This window comes from Abrus precatorius, unplaced genomic scaffold (genome assembly GCF_003935025.1).
Source record: "Abrus precatorius isolate BTA unplaced genomic scaffold, Abrus_2018 Scaffold7, whole genome shotgun sequence".
NCBI classification, from domain to species: domain Eukaryota; kingdom Viridiplantae; phylum Streptophyta; class Magnoliopsida; order Fabales; family Fabaceae; genus Abrus; species Abrus precatorius.
Window position 1 is genome coordinate 36,332,248 of NW_020874417.1, and position 16,005 is coordinate 36,348,252.

The window sequence follows — 16,005 nt, forward strand, 5'->3', positions numbered from 1 at the left end:
TGATGAATGTGCATTAACATTAATGCTAATCTTGACTAAATTTAACATTGCGTAAGATTATATAATATGACGGTCCCAGAAATGTTCTATGATACCATATCTGGTGGGTTAAAAAGTAAAATGATGATGACAAACTGAATATGATTTTTGAATTATTATTTTACAAAGCTTATTTTAATTTATTTTTCCCGTAGAGCCCAAAGTAGGAAGGCCTAACCTAAAACCCAACCGGTGAACAGTGTTTGTGGGATTATTGATGGTGTGAACAGTGACTATTGAGAGAGAGAGAGAGAGGAGTGTGCGAGGCGAGGGTTGTTTCTTTGCTGGCAGAAGAAAAAGTTATTTGTATTTTGTGTGTGCTCGAGTCGAGAACCTTGAAGCTCTTGCGTTGCGTTGCGTTGCGTTTCATTTAAAAAGCGGTGTCGTTCTCTCTCTCTCTCTCTCTCTCTGTTGCGCCCACTAATTCCAAAACCCCTTTCTCTCTCCCTCCCTCTCTCTCTCTCTCTCTCTCTCTCTCTGATTCGCGTGGCCGGATTCCGGTGAGCATGGCGGCGGCGGCGGCGACTCCATCGTGGCAGCCTCAGGAACAAGGGTTCAAGGAGATCTGCGGTCTCCTGGAGCAGCAGATTTCACATTCTTCTTCCGCTGACAAGGCTCAGATTTGGCAACACCTTCAGCACTACTCTCACCTCCCTGACTTCAACAATTACCTCGCCTTCATCTTCTCCCGTGCTGAGGTATCTCTAATTCTCACTTTTATACTCTTCTATCTATAATCCACCTTTTCCTTCTGTTTATTTGCATCGCCTGTTTACTGCTTGCGTTAACAGTGAGGATCGCTTTGTGTTGTTTTTGTTCGATTGGAAAATTTTACTCTCAGTGATGTGAAGCTTTTTGAGTGCTTTATTTCGTAGGGTATTATTTGTGTTTGATTTGATTGTTCTGAGTAAAATGAAATCTACTGGACTTATGAAGGTTGTGTTACGCTCGAGCAAGAAAGCGACAACGTTTTATTCTCTCTTTTTGATACTATCGTTTTGTCTGTTACTTCATCAAATTGCACGAACCGGTTAATGACTGACACTAGTCAACTCTCTTGTTTTTAGTTTTCCCTAACTTGTTCTTCGTATCGCATCTAGAAAACTGTGTATCTGGTATTTTTAAATCATTCAAATGGTTTATGGAAGTAAGTCTTATCTATATGGCATTGGCTTAGATAACATTTCGAGACTATTTGCAAAACTGCATCGTGTGTGGTGTGGGGCAATTATGGTTCGGTGGGTTCATGGAATACCTGATTTTACATTGATGATTGTGTTGCTGTGGCAATTTTCTTTTGAATAGGGGAAATCAGTGGAGATTCGCCAGGCTGCTGGTTTATATCTGAAGAATAACCTCAGAAACACATACAAATCTATGCCGCCTACGTACCAACAATACGTGAAATCAGAGTTGCTGCCTTGTCTTGGTGCAGCAGATAAGCACATAAGATCTACCACAGGAACTGTTATTAGTGTTGTTGTTCAAATAGGTGGAGTAGTTGGGTGGCCTGAATTGTTGCAAGCCCTTGTAAATTGCTTAGACAGTAATGATCTGAATCACATGGAAGGTGCAATGGATGCATTATCCAAGGTATTTTCTCCATCCTAGAGTCAATATAATATGCTTAAATTGTATTTTGAGTACTTGAGTTATTTGGTGCTACTCTACCTGTGTAGAGAAAGGAGAGAGAAGTTTATTATTATTGGATACAGAAGAATTTTTATTTGAGGGAAAGAATAGAAACAAAGATAAGGAGGATTAGGCATCATCCTTAGAGATGAGAACTCTATTATTCTAATAAAAACAAATTAAACATGAACATTGACCCACAGACAATACCAATTACAGTGGCTTGGATTTTTCTCAAAAAGTAATCTATTGGTTGTGTCATTGACCGTTACTTTGAGAATAGTGCTGGTACCCACATGTACTGACTGGTGGTAGAACGGTTAACATTTTCAGCTTCTCCTCCTTCCTCTTGGCTTTTATTTAGTTCATTTTTATGTTTTTCACTGTTTAGTATAACATCTCTCATCTATATTTTTATGGTTATGAGAAGATGAGCACACATCAATAATGGAAGGAAAGTATATCATACCAAAAATGCCATATTTTTGGTGCATTTGTGAATACATGAAGTGTGTGGACACACCATGGGAACTTCTCTGGACCTTCTCTCTCTCTCTCTCTTTTGGGGTGACAATGCAAGAGAAAATAATACTAACGCACTAAATGGATCTTAAGCTACACAAGTGGGAGGATTTTGAGTGAATGTAGAACAGGTGTTCTGATTTTATTCTGGTACATCAGGAATGATTATGGATGCAAACATTTACTTTTATATAAAATAAAATATTTAATAATTGGAAGTGATATTTGAAAATAAAGAAGTTTGGGGGGCGGGGGGAGGGATTTACTATTCTTATACACTCCTACCCCCACAGTTAAGAAAAATAGGATTTGAGTTCTTGTTGTAACATTTAAATAACATTTATTATTTTTAAAGTTACATTTATTTTTTTTAGTGCAATAGTTGATATATGTTGCACTTGCTATTTCCTGTTTTGTTGTTAATTTATAAGATTGCTTTTATAACTGCGATTATAATGAATGAACATAAAAATGGCTTTGATGGAAAAATGAAATAAAAGAAAAAGTAATGATCATTCATACAAGATTTCGTGCTTGTTTGAGAAAAGATTATTTTTCTAGAAATAACTGTTTCCAAAGCACCCTGGTAAAAAAGAAGCGATTATTTCTTCAAAATAAATGGAACTAAACAATGACAATTCCTTCTGTGGATGAAGCATGGATCTTGTGTGCTATGAGAACATTGTCATTTGGCACCCCTTATGTTTTCATATTGATTGAATGAATGAAATCACCTTGTCTATCTGATGGTTATATGTAGCATCAAATTTGATGATTTGACTCCTCTGTATGATTTTGCTGAATTGGAAATGATATGACACCTTGCTACTTTGGATAAAAGTGTGCCACATTAATATCAATCTGATATTGATTGGGGACTTAAATTGCATCAGTTTCAAAAACTATAAGGACAATATTTTTGCAATTAAAACTAAGAGGGCCATAAGTGAACTTCAGCAAAACTAAAGGTAAGTATAATTAAGCTAAAAGTAAAAAAATGACATATAATTCCTTCCGGTTCCTCTTTTATCAATTCCCTTCCTTATTCCCTTGATGATAAATCACAGAAATGAGATCAGGCTGGGTGCAGGTGAATGGAAAAATCATATCCTTTGCTGTTTTTTTTTTTCTGCAAATAAAGTTCTTCATTTTGATTTCTACTTTGGTTAAGTCTGATATAACATATACAATTGAAAAATCAAAGTCATATGAATGGGGAGTTTGTATGTTCTATATTTTTAGCAGGCTTGAAATATTCCACTCTCAGCAACTGATACTTCATATTTCATAACATTTGTTTACATTCCAATAGCACCTTTTTAACACTTCATATTTTACTGTATGCAGATTTGTGAAGATATTCCCCAATATCTTGATTCTGATGTACCAGGATTAGCGGAACGCCCTATTAACATATTTCTTCCTAGATTATTTCGGGTAACACCAGTATTTTCTTTTCATATTTGTTCTCTTTCACTTTTTATAACTGTATCCTCCAACTGCTTTCTTTATATTTACTCTTATTTTCTTTTATTTTTTGTTTCAGTTTTTCCAATCACCACATGCTTCATTGAGAAAGCTATCATTGGGTTCTGTAAATCAATACATTATGTTAATGCCTTCTGTAAGTATATCACAGGACTACATCTTCTCAGTTCTCTGTTTATTAAATATAATGCTGAAGTTTGGAATTGATAGTAATTGTCTAAATCCTTCTATACAGGCCTTGTATGCATCCATGGATCAATATCTTCAAGGTCTGTTTATTCTTGCAAATGATCCTGCTGCAGAAGTGCGGAAGTTGGTGAGTTCTGAATGCTCATTAGTTGTGCGAAAATGAAATGTTTTCCAATATTCATTATTGCTGAATTACTTAATGTTCCTTTTCCAAACCCGTTTTCTTTTTCTTTTTTTTTTTGGGTTGAATTGCTAGTAATTGAGGCTTTGGTCTTTTTGCCCAGCCGCTCGCAGCATATTCTATCTTTTATGTATTCATTATTTTGATGACATAGGAGAGTGAAGGCTAGATCCTGTTGACATTTTCTTTTAATTTCTGATTGTGTTTAACACAAGGAATTTGATTAACTGTTTTTGCTCAAATGAGTTATTACTATTTCATATTAATGTTGGAATCAATTGAAACCATCCTATTTTCCATTGATGACCAGGTTTGTGCGGCATTTGTTCAGATAATTGAAGTCCGTCCATCTTTCTTGGAGGTGCGCATCTTGTTCTGCTTTATTGGAATTTTTCAAGTTAATTGAATATGCTTATTTTTTTGGGAATGTTGTGCACATTGAGGCATTTTATCTACTTTATTCATTCCATCACACTATACGTAGGTGCTTACTTTTGGGGCAAGTAGAATTCATTTTGAAATTGTAAAATCTGAATACATTGCTATTTTATCATTCATATCTTGCATTTTATCATGTCCAAGTAAATTTCTATTTTCCCAACCACTCAAACAAGCAAGCTGTCTTGCCTATTTGTTTTCTTTAAAATTAAGCTTATTTTTATCTGCTCTCTCTTATCTGATGCAATTGTTAACCATGCTGCAGCCACATTTGCGGAATGTGATTGAATACATGTTACAAGTCAACAAGGACACAGATGATGAAGTAGCCCTTGAAGCCTGTGAATTTTGGTACTATTGCTTGGGATGTTATTTTCTTAATGTTACAACTAGTAGCTGGAGACCTGGAGTTCATTGTGTTGCTTGGAAAAGGATAAACTTAGTTGTGTTTTGTCTTGTCGTCGTTTTTTTGGGCAGTGTTGGGGGTGTAGGTGGCTATAATCTATTCCATTTTGGAGTGTAATTCCCACCAGGGTGTATGATTACAATTTTGGAGCATTTTGTTAAATTCATTTTGTCTATAAAATCGATCAAATACCAGTTTCAAAAATCTTTTGTCTCCAAATTTGTATAGTAGCCAGCCTAATGAATCATTCTAGCATCCAAGCCTTTCTATTTTCCAGCTCCAGCAATGTATTTTCATTTGTACTTCTGTCTGAGATTGATAAATGGGGTTCATTTTGTCTTCCTGGTTACTAGGATGGCATATGTATACTGATTTCCTTTTTCTAAATAAGCACACTGATGTAAATAAGAGTTTGATAATTCTATTGCATGGTGATGCTGTATTTCATGTTAAGTATGTTTAAGATTTATAACTGTACTAAAACTTTGTCTTCATTAAATCCTGGGAGCTTTTGCATATTTTTCTAACAATTTCTTTTGCAGGTCTGCTTATTGTGATGCTCAGCTGCCACCTGAAAACTTAAGAGAATTCTTGCCACGTCTTATTCCAGTAAACCAAATTATATGAATTGTCTTCTATAATTGTTTTACCATGTAAGATTTGGAATTTGAAGTTTGTTTGTTGCATCTATGTAGGTTTTGTTGTCAAACATGGCCTATGCAGATGATGATGAATCACTTATTGAAGCTGAGGTCTTCTTTTGGATAATTTAGTATTTGTATTTCAATTAATTCTTGTTTATTTGGCTTCATTTGTTTTAATAATTCTTTTTTTCAGGAAGATGGATCTCAACCCGATCGAGATCAGGTCTGGTTGTTTTTAGGTTGACTTACTGGATTTTTTTTTAGTTTCGGACAATCGTATTTCTAATTTATGAGTTTTGCAATGTAGGACATTAAACCTCGGTTTCATGTATCAAGGTTTCATGGATCAGATGAAGTAGAAGAAGATGTATGTTGTAATTGCTCTATTGATTGTTTACTCAAGTTATTTGATTAACATTTTATATATATATTAGAGTTTGTGTAGCTTTTGAAAGCTGAAATGATAAAAAAAGTGCTTTGCTAATCTAAAATCAAATTTTACTTTTCATATTTACAGGATGATGATGTTGTCAACACATGGAATTTACGGAAATGCAGTGCAGCTGCTCTAGATATTCTATCAAATGTTTTTGGAGATGAGATCCTTCCGACTTTGATGCCTATTGTTGAGGTGATTTAAGCTTCTTGTGGTCATTTTGTAATGAAGTTCCAATAATCATAGTGGCTACTGGTTAAAGAACGAGTACCTGTTGAACTTGTGCTGTATTAATTCAAAGGTAGTCTGTATGCATAATGATAGTGGATCAAATATAGGTGTGTGTGTGTGTGTAGAAGACATATGTGAAAACTATTATATGATGGTAATTTCCCCATGAACTGTTGCCTTCTTTTGTGAGAAAATAATAAGGTTTTGAAAATGTGTGCAGGCTAAGCTGTCTACTGGTGGGGATGATGCTTGGAAAGAAAGGGAAGCTGCTGTCTTGGCTCTTGGTGCCATAGGGGAGGGTTGCATCAATGGTCTTTACCCTCATCTGTTGGAGGTATTTTCTATTCTTGATTCTGATGACTTTTATTGAAGAGCAGATTGCTTAAGTGTCGGAAAAGTAGTTTGTTTATTCATACCCCATAAAATACTTTGTGAAAAAATATATTTTTTCATCCTTGCACTAATTTATTCATGCTTATGTTCAATTATACAATCACTGTCACATACTTATAACACCTTTCTAGATGACTTATAATTTCAAATTCATGCCAAAAGATGTAAAGTGTTTCTTTTGTTAGTCTTTTAGTCACTGCCATTTTTATTTTGTTGAGTCTGGTTTTATGATCCACTTTATTTGTTTCTTACGTTTACTCATTTGTCAGAACAGTTTTTCCTTTTTATATTTAAAAGCTGTTTAGCCCTTATTTCTTACTAACTGATTTAGAATATTAAATAATTCATTGTTCTGCATTTATAGATTGTGGCATTTCTTATCCCTCTTCTTGATGATAAGTTTCCTCTTATACGAAGTATTTCGTGCTGGACACTATCTCGGTTTAGCAAGTTTATTGTTCAGGTATGAATGGATTTTTGTTTCCTTCTCTGCTATTGCATAGCAATTATTTTTTTGGCATTTTTCCTCTCAAAATTTTATAACTTTATTTACTTTTTACAATGTCTTAAAAAATCATGACAATAAAATCCCAAATACTTTCAAATTCCTAATTATTAAAATCCCCAATATCTTCCCAAATTACTATTATATACCTTATTAGTATATATTACCAATTTATACAAATACGCCCCTTTTCCTGACATTCTTTTAATGAATTACTTTGGTATACTCTGTTGCTTTTACATTCATGTATTTAATATTTTGATTTGAGCTTGTATATGTTATAACTTATAAATGTATACGGATTACAGTCTATTAACATAAGTGGAAATCAAAATCAATCTCATTCTTATACCAACAAAAAACCCATGGGGTGAATAGTTCACATAAATCATCAATGAGTTGAAGCCTTGCCATGCATATTGTGCTTATAAAATTTGGCATGCTTGATCAACATCATAATTAGTTAGTACTAAATGGTTGATTGATCAATTCACTCTCTACGACTAGTTCTTAGTTAGTTGCAAAATCTTGCATCAGTCTTGAAGGATCTTTAATCCATTGGAAATTTGGAATATTGTAGGTTGTCTAGAGTACTGGAAATTGACAAAACCAGGGCAAATATTATTTATAGCATATATATGCACTTACATATAAAGTTAGTGATTCATAGTTTGTTATAGTGCAGTTTCTATAAATTTGGTTTAGAGGTTATCTTGTTTGATTTTTGTGTTCCTTAGGGTATTGGGCATCCTAAAGGCTATGAACAATTTGACAATGTTCTTATGGGTCTTCTACGGAGAATTTTGGATGATAATAAGCGTGTCCAAGAGGCTGCTTGCTCAGCTTTTGCTACACTGGAAGAGGTTCTGACTACAATTTCTGTTCATTTATCCTTAATGAATTGACTCAATTACTTCATTTATTTTAAATTTATAATATACATTTCAAATTTGGTTTACTTATGATAGGAGGCTGCTGAAGAGTTGGCACCACGTTTGGAAATTATATTGAAGCACCTGATGATTGCTTTTGGGAAATATCAGGTGATTTCATGTCACTGATACGTAATATCTGTTTATGTTTGTTGTTAAATGTTACAATACTGTGCTATGCTTCTTCTCATCATATGTATGCTCCAACATTTTTAATTCTAGTTTTTTGTTCTTAACTTCAGAGGCGAAACCTCAGGATTGTATATGATGCTATTGGAACTCTTGCTGAAGCTGTTGGAGGCGAGCTGAATCAGGTATGTTAGTCTAAATAGTAGTCCATGATAGAACAATCAACCTTCTCCCGCAACCTAAAGTTTTCTCCCCTTTCCAAGTTATCTGTCATATTGACATTTTCTCTCTTTTGTTTCAAAGACATTTCTTTACCAATTGTATCTCTCCTTGATTTGCAGGCTGTTTATCTTGACATTCTTATGCCACCATTAATTGAGAAGTGGCAACAGCTTTCAAATTCAGACAAAGATCTTTTTCCACTCCTGGAATGCTTTACATCTATAGCACATGTACGCATATCAGTTTTTCCAATGTATTATATATATAATAAATATTTCTTGTCTATGTTGTTAGTTACTTTTATAGCAACTATTATAGACATGTATGTTTGAACTTTGAAGTTTGAACATGAAAGTGCTGGCAGACATGTGATCTGCAGGTTGTTCTTTGATCAATAGATTCCCAGTTTAGGTTGCAGACTTGAATGCATATAAGTTTTTCCAATGTATTAGTTGAAGACTAAAAAATTGTTGAGCTGGCAATGTGCAGTATTTTTCTCTTGACAATGTTAGCACCATGCGGAAGACACGTGTCTGAGCTTCTTGAAAATTAGACTTAATTTGATGTTGCTGAAATGCATCCTATTTTCAAAGGGCTTGAAAAGTTATGGGTGAACTTGATACAGCTTAGGTGATTGTAGTTATGTTGCTAAGTAGACTAATATGTTGGAAAAAGGTCCATTTAATTCTGAAGGCTAGGTTTTTCTGTTTGTAGCTCTTTATTACTTCCTCCTTATCTGTTAAACTCGACAATAAATTCGTTCCAACTAAAAGTTTTATTTCATATATTTCATTTAAATTAATAGGCTTATTTGAACTGTTGGAAGTTAGGTTATCGCTCATTCTGATTCTTGTTATATATGCATGGAATTTGAGGGGACCTATCTATATATCATTTGGAATGTTTATATGGACTGCATCTGTATCATCTTCTGTATTTTCCTGCTCCTGATGTGGAATTTTGGTGTTCAATTTGTAACAGGCCCTGGGTACTGGTTTCACTCAATTTGCAGAACCTGTTTTTAGGAGGTGCATAAATATAATCCAGACCCAACAATTTGCTAAGGTTCTGATTACTTTTACTAAATGATCTTTTAAAATTTAGTTTTGCTTATATCTTTGTAGAAAACCCAACAATTCGTAACATTTTGTTGTTTTCTAGATGTTGCCTGTTGTTTCATTTGTCATCCTGTTAGTGCTACATGTTTTTTCCTTTCTGTAATCTCACATTCAAAAGACAGTCTATCATGTATCTTCTTGTTAGTATTAGTGAAAATAATGTTGAAACGGTTTTAGGTATAGAGATAGAAAAATGGGAGAATAGAGAATGAATACTTTAAAATTCATATTGACTTGATATGATGTTTTGTAGTACAATGTGATGATAAACCTAAAGTGTTAACCCTTATCTATGCTAATAATCCTAACTAGATTAGGTAACAAATCATAATTCATTTGGAAAAATGGAAATTAAGAAATAGGGAAACCAATCATAAGAAGTAATTTCTAAGATAATCTAAAATAGTCTTGGATAGGAATTGATTCTATGTGATATTCCAACAGTCAGTGTGAACTAATCACCTTATTTTATAACTGCTAGAATGTGCTGTTATCCCTTCTGTATGTACATCTTCTATTGACCGCTGTAGCTCTACCATTCCTGGGACTATCTGTAGATGGATCTCTGAAATACATAAAACCTAAAATTATGAAATGTTATTATGGTGTTTATGTGCTAGTATTTATTACTATTTATTGTATTTGAACCAAAAAGATTCATTTTCTTGACCTTATTTATGATTTGTCTGACAGAATACTGTATTACCAGTTGGGGCTGATTATGATATTTTATTTTATTTATAAACAAATTGAGTGTGCGTTCTATTTCAGGCTGATCCTGTTGCAGCTGGGGTTCAGTATGACAAGGAGTTCATTGTATGCTCTCTTGATCTGCTTTCTGGACTAGCAGAGGGTCTTGGCAGTGGAATAGAGAGTTTGGTACTAATTGAAAACTTGTGTTTTGAAGATATGAGATCATGCATTTCTGTTAGTAAATTATTTGTCATCTTGGATGTTATTTTCCTGAAATATTTGTGTTTCATTTACAAGCATAAAAACATGGTGTAAATCCATATTTAATCTTCTTTTTCATATCAAGCAAATAAAGTATTTGTTGAACCATTTCTGTATATTTTAATACTGAAATAGTGCTATAGTTAGCTGTTAGGCTGTTACATGATATAGTGCTATTTACTTATCTTTACTACACCTTTTTACTTCTTGTTCAGTGTAACTATGCCAGGTTTTATATTGAGGTATATGTTTTTTCATTTTTAATATTGTTTTGTGCTACATCAGAAAGATTTCTACATATAGTGCATAATTGGGAACCTACAAACAGGATTTCAGTTTTCTAAAATTGAAGGTTGAGTTTTTACTAGAAGTAAATTTGGCTGTCTAACATTGAATATGACCATAATATTTGCCTTTCAGTAATAAGCATATTTGTGAATTTGTGTAAGAAAGGTCATTGAATTCTTTCTAAAATAAATCATTGATCAAAGCTGGTTGAAAAATATTCAATGTCAGAAAAGTCCTGAATTTGGATTTTATTTCAATTTCTTTAGTTTTTGACGTGATTGCAGCTAATTCTATCCTTAAAAGCTGCGTTTTCCCTTTTACCTTTATCTTGCCTTAAAACTAGTAGTTTTTTTTTGTATGCATAAATCCATGAAATTGAAAACAATTTTTTATCTTCTAAATTTTTGCTTGCTGTTTGACATCTTGACATCTGCCCGAGGTTAATTAAACCAGAAATTATGAGATTTTGTAAGATTATCTTCATTACTTTTTTACAGGTTGCACAATGTTCTTTGAGGGACCTACTCTTGCATTGTTGTGTGGATGATGCTCCTGATGTTCGACAAAGTGCCTTTGCCTTACTTGGAGACCTTGCACGAGTAAGTTGAATGTATATCTGCATACCTTGTACCTGAAGCCCTCAGGCATAAGCTTTTCATTACTCCTTACCCTTGTTATCTTTTGAAAGTAAATTTATTTTTATGGCAAAAATTTATCTATTTATTTGAGTAGGTGGGTGGGGGCTGGGGAAAGGGTGGAAATAAATTTTTGAGCCTACCTGAACATGCTAGTTTTACATTTTTTTTTGGAGGGAGCAGGGTTTTATTCTGTGGACTGTATCTTAAGTTGATGGTATTCTAACAATGGTAATTTGGCTAGGTTTGCCCAATTCATTTGCAACCTCGTTTGTCTGAGTTTCTTGAGTCTGCAGCCAAGCAGCTGGTACACATGTGCCTGACTTAACTTTAGCTATTGGGTTGCATTTTGATTATATTATTCATATACCATGCTTGATGTATAGGAAATTTCAAAGGTAAAGGAGGCTATTTCTGTAGCAAATAATGCATGCTGGGCAATTGGAGAATTAGCAGTTAAGGTATGTAAATGTTAAATGCTGCATTCTGATAAAATGGTATAAATAAATGGAAAGTAGAATCTAATTGGCATTTATGGACATAGGTTTGCATATTTTTGGAAGCTGTGTTAGACATAGTGATTACTGTGTGTAAAATTTTAGCCATCGATAAACTAAAACTGACGTATAATGACATGGCAGAGAAGCCATGAAAAAGAGCGGCTAGCCTTACTGCACAAAATGAAGGTAATCATACCTGATTTTGTCAGTGTCTTGGTCATCTTCAGTGAGAAACCAGTTTGAAATCTCTGCATTGACCACAAAGTGATGAAGATAATGTCCCATGATAACGGCTTCAACTTACTGTTTCAGAAGAGAAAGTCTTTCGCAATGAGTGTCATTCCTGAAATTGAGAAGGATGCTTGAACAGACAAAGTAGGAGGGTGAGGATCACCAAATTTTGAAAAGGATTGGATGCTAATGCCTTAGCTAGGGTCAAATTCAAGCAAGCTTTTGGAACCATATTATAATTGTGGTTGGGAGGGAAAATGAGAGAAACTGCAGGAACGTAAGAGTAGAAAGAGATTGTGAGGATCTGTTAATCTATATATTTTCATTACTGAATGAACTCTCTTAAATAGCTCTACTATTTATATAATCAGCTGGAGAAAACTGTCCTTACTGAACTCTGTTAAAAAGAGTTAGGCTGACTGATTTTGTTATTAGAACAGACACTAACCGCAACTAACTAGGCATAACTGACGCTGTCATTAGAAATAGAATCAGGCTACAACTAACAACTGGAACATGTGGAGTACTTCTCTAAGTTAAAACTAGTTATCATGAATGTTTAGTTCTTGAATATAAACTTCCTTTAACCTACTCTTTATGAATATAGCTGTTAACTTCGAATCCCTACTGCTTCTGTACATTTAATTTTTTCCTCCTGAAAATTCCTATCCATATGCATATTTTTAGTTCTGTGGTGTATTGTTATTTTATTTATTGAATCGGTTTTGTTTAGATTGAGATATTTGGAGTAGGTCCTTGACAGATAATTTTACAGATATGCTAATAATATATTACTGCATTATATATTGGTTCATTGATGGAGTTTTGTGCATTCATTGATGTTTTTGTTCAACTGCTTCCTCATTAAATTTTGAAAGGCATGCTTTGCATATTTCTTGTTTGCTCTGCCTTCTAGTATTGGAGTAGGTTCTTTTAACATGGTATTGCACATTTGCTAAACAATTTGCTTTTACACCTAGTCTGATGTGTATTTGTTTGAGGGTTTTTTTCCTTCATGGGTTTGCTTTTCTTGTTTCTGATATTCTGTTATGAGTGTGAATGGCTTCTGATGTTGTCCATTCCACATCACATTATATTCATTTTAATATAAAATTTGTTATCGTAAACTACAAATTTTGAATTTCAGGTTCGTCAAGAAATTTCTCCCATTGTTTTAACCGTAATTTCATGCCTGGTCCCAATTCTTCAGCATGCTGAGGTCATTGTCTTATCACACTTCAATTATTATTTTGGTCATGCTTAGTTGCTGATCTTCTTGCTGGTTATAGGGACTCAACAAGTCACTTATAGAAAATAGTGCAATAACACTGGGTAGGCTTGCGTGGGTCTGTCCAGAACTTGTATCACCACATATGGAGCATTTTATGCAATCTTGGTGCAGTGCTTTGTCAATGTAAGTTATTGTACCACTTTGTGCTTCCTTTAGTCATGACTTGCACCAATGAGCACCTAACAAATAAATCCTGTTTCCTTAAGTCACTTCAATAAAAATGTTTTGAAATTCAAAGCTTCTTTGACGGGTTCACATCATGAATAAGTTTTGTCAATAAATTACTAATATATATAGACTTTTGTGGCTAATTTCTTGTTTACCCTTTCATATTAAATGAAAGTAGTTCGTGTTTTATTTACCCCATATGTTTAGGAAAAGGGGGGGCGGGGGTTTGAAAATTCAATGCCAAGTGTATTCAACATAAGTTGAGAAATTGGTTACAATGCTTTTCCCTTGGGATTGTTTATGAATGGGGTAGCTGGGATTGAAGGTGGGTGTTTTTCTTTCGTTGATACTTACCTTTAGGTCATGTTGAACATAATTTCATTAAACAGTGTAATATATTGCAATATTTATGGATCGGGTAATCTTCTCTACCATGAAATTGATACATTGATCTGCATTTGATTGATATCTTAATAATAACACTTAAGATTTTAGCGGTTGGGATATCTCCCCAAGAATGTAAATGGTATTGATCACACAAAAACATCAGATTGTGTTCAAAGCTGTCTCATTGGAGATGAAAGTCCACTGTATTATGATGAAGATCTTAGATAATACCTGTGAAAAAATTTATACTATAAAGTCCCTCTTACTTTACATATTTATTAACTTGTTTGTCACAAACATCCAATTTGTTTAGTTTTCATTTGTAAACTGGTCAAGTGTGCCTGCAATCTTGTGTCTATCTATCTATCTATCTATATTTATATATATATTTGGAATTCAAGCACAGTGACATATAAAGGGAAGTAAACCAATATCTAAACATATTCACTATGACTTCAGATGTGCACTGTTTCATTGCAGGTTATCTTGTGTATTGATTTCTCTTGTATGATTTGTGGCAGGATACGAGATGATGTTGAGAAAGAGGATGCTTTTAGAGGTCTATGTGCTATGGTATGCTCCTATTCACACAGTAAACTTTTTTTGTGTAGATTGCTCAAGTAATTGGTGTTTTACATTTGTTTTCAGGTCAAAGTTAATCCATCTGGAGCTCTAAGTTCGCTTGTATACATGTGCAAAGCCATTGCAAGTTGGCATGTATGTTTACCATCATCATTGTTGTTGTAGAAATGTTTTAAGGTTTCTGTAATATAACTTCTTTTTATTGATGTCTACAGGAAATAAGGAGTGAAGATTTACACAATGAAGTCTGCCAGATATTGCATGGGTACAAACAGGTTAGTGTTGCTTCTCTCTCGGGCACACATCTGCCTTGGTAATTATGTGCAAGTCGTAGATGAATTTCTTACATTGTGAAGTTGAAACTATAAACTCCATATTTATGCTATAGATGCTGCGCAATGGAGCATGGGACCAATGTATGTCTGCTTTGGAGCCTCCAATAAAAGAAAAGCTTTCAAAATATCAAGTATAATTTGATTGTGTGAGCTTTGTATCTGCATTGGCCTTGGTCATTTTGTGTGTTATCAAGCAATATTGGAGTCACCATTCATATTAAGCAGGTGCCTAGTCTCGGTTTTCAGTCAGAGGTATCAGTACTTGTAGAATTCGTTTGAGCTTGATGATTGCAGGCAGTTCCTCAAGCCTTCAAAATCTCATTTGATGGAGTTTCCCATGAGAAATGTACAGGGGAATGACTTTCAACCTTTGAAAATGCTTGATTCTTTGTTGTCTTTATAGTTAAAGCCTTAATTAAAGGCTAGGAATTTTATTCGACCCTTGTGTTCATCGTCACAGTTTTCCAATATATCTAGATTTTTTGAGTTGATAGGTTGTCTTGGTTACACAGTTTTGTACCACCAGAGAGAGAGAGAGGCGGGAGAAAAAGAAAGGAGCAGGGGCGAGTTGGGGGGAGTATGATCTGACTTGTAGTTTCCTACGTATTTAGTTTAATTATTTGTACGTTGTAACTTAATTGAAGACCGATTTCAGCTATGTATGTGTTGCCTTAGGCAGCGCATCATTTGAATTTTGATTGAAACAATAAATATTTGAACATATGTATATTTCGTTTACTATTTTTCTACTTTGGCCAGAAGGGAAAATTGTTGACATTTTTTCTTACGGGTTATGCTGTCGATGCCCGTTAATAATTGTACAAATATACTCACCTCAGATAATAGATCTTTACTGTTCATATATCAAGTTTAAGCATATACCAAAAGAACCATAAAATAGTAAAATTAAAATCATGTTTGTTTTTTATATATAAGAATATTTTAACAATTTTATGTATATAGGTATCCACGGATATGAACACCATAAGGTAGAAAAAAGCTCATTTAATCAAACATCTGCATGTTTACGGATAGAGATAATTTTACCATTTCTAGTTAATATTTATAGTTGCTATAATTATGAGATTAATTTTAATTTAACGTAGGTCTAAATTTATATCCGTGGGTG

At 33.9% G+C, this 16,005-nt stretch overlaps 1 protein-coding gene across 4 annotated transcripts; it reads left to right on the forward strand.

Moving 5' to 3' along the window:
• The first annotated feature begins 297 nt into the window (after window positions 1–297).
• LOC113873208 (transportin-1) lies at window positions 298–15,739 on the forward strand. Of its 4 annotated transcripts, none has more exons than XM_027511243.1 (30): window positions 324–737; window positions 1,345–1,632; window positions 3,541–3,630; window positions 3,740–3,821; window positions 3,878–3,883; window positions 3,915–3,997; window positions 4,362–4,412; window positions 4,755–4,840; window positions 5,438–5,504; window positions 5,591–5,647; window positions 5,733–5,762; window positions 5,847–5,906; window positions 6,057–6,170; window positions 6,427–6,540; window positions 6,964–7,062; window positions 7,842–7,967; window positions 8,073–8,147; window positions 8,279–8,350; window positions 8,507–8,617; window positions 9,369–9,452; window positions 10,277–10,384; window positions 11,245–11,346; window positions 11,627–11,689; window positions 11,769–11,843; window positions 13,261–13,332; window positions 13,403–13,527; window positions 14,481–14,532; window positions 14,608–14,676; window positions 14,757–14,816; window positions 14,930–15,623. In XM_027511243.1, the coding sequence occupies exons 1-30, from the start codon at window positions 546–548 to the stop codon at window positions 15,011–15,013; spliced, it is 2,697 nt and encodes an 898-aa protein (XP_027367044.1). In that variant the 5' UTR covers window positions 324–545; the 3' UTR covers window positions 15,014–15,623. The 4 variants fall into 4 exon arrangements, with proteins under 4 accessions (XP_027367043.1, XP_027367044.1, XP_027367042.1 ...); XM_027511244.1 differs by lacking the exon at window positions 3,878–3,883 and having other exon boundaries at window positions 448–737; window positions 3,740–3,817; window positions 3,917–3,997; window positions 14,930–14,957; window positions 15,102–15,611; XM_027511242.1 differs by lacking the exon at window positions 3,878–3,883 and having other exon boundaries at window positions 298–737; window positions 3,740–3,817; window positions 3,917–3,997; window positions 14,930–15,739.
• Window positions 15,740–16,005: the final 266 nt, after the last annotated feature.

What these genes read in the sequence shown, in the direction of transcription:
- LOC113873208 (XM_027511241.1), top strand. Translation starts at nt 546, where the DNA reads ATGGCGGCGGCGGCGGCGACTCCATCGTGGCAGCCTCAGGAACAAGGG. An exon ending in AATCACTTATTGAAGCTGAG is followed by an intron (nt 5,648 to 5,732) that starts GTCTTCTTTTGG and finishes TCTTTTTTTCAG; the next exon opens with GAAGATGGATCTCAACCCGA. An exon ending in CTTTTGCTACACTGGAAGAG is followed by an intron (nt 7,968 to 8,072) that starts GTTCTGACTACA and finishes TACTTATGATAG; the next exon opens with GAGGCTGCTGAAGAGTTGGC.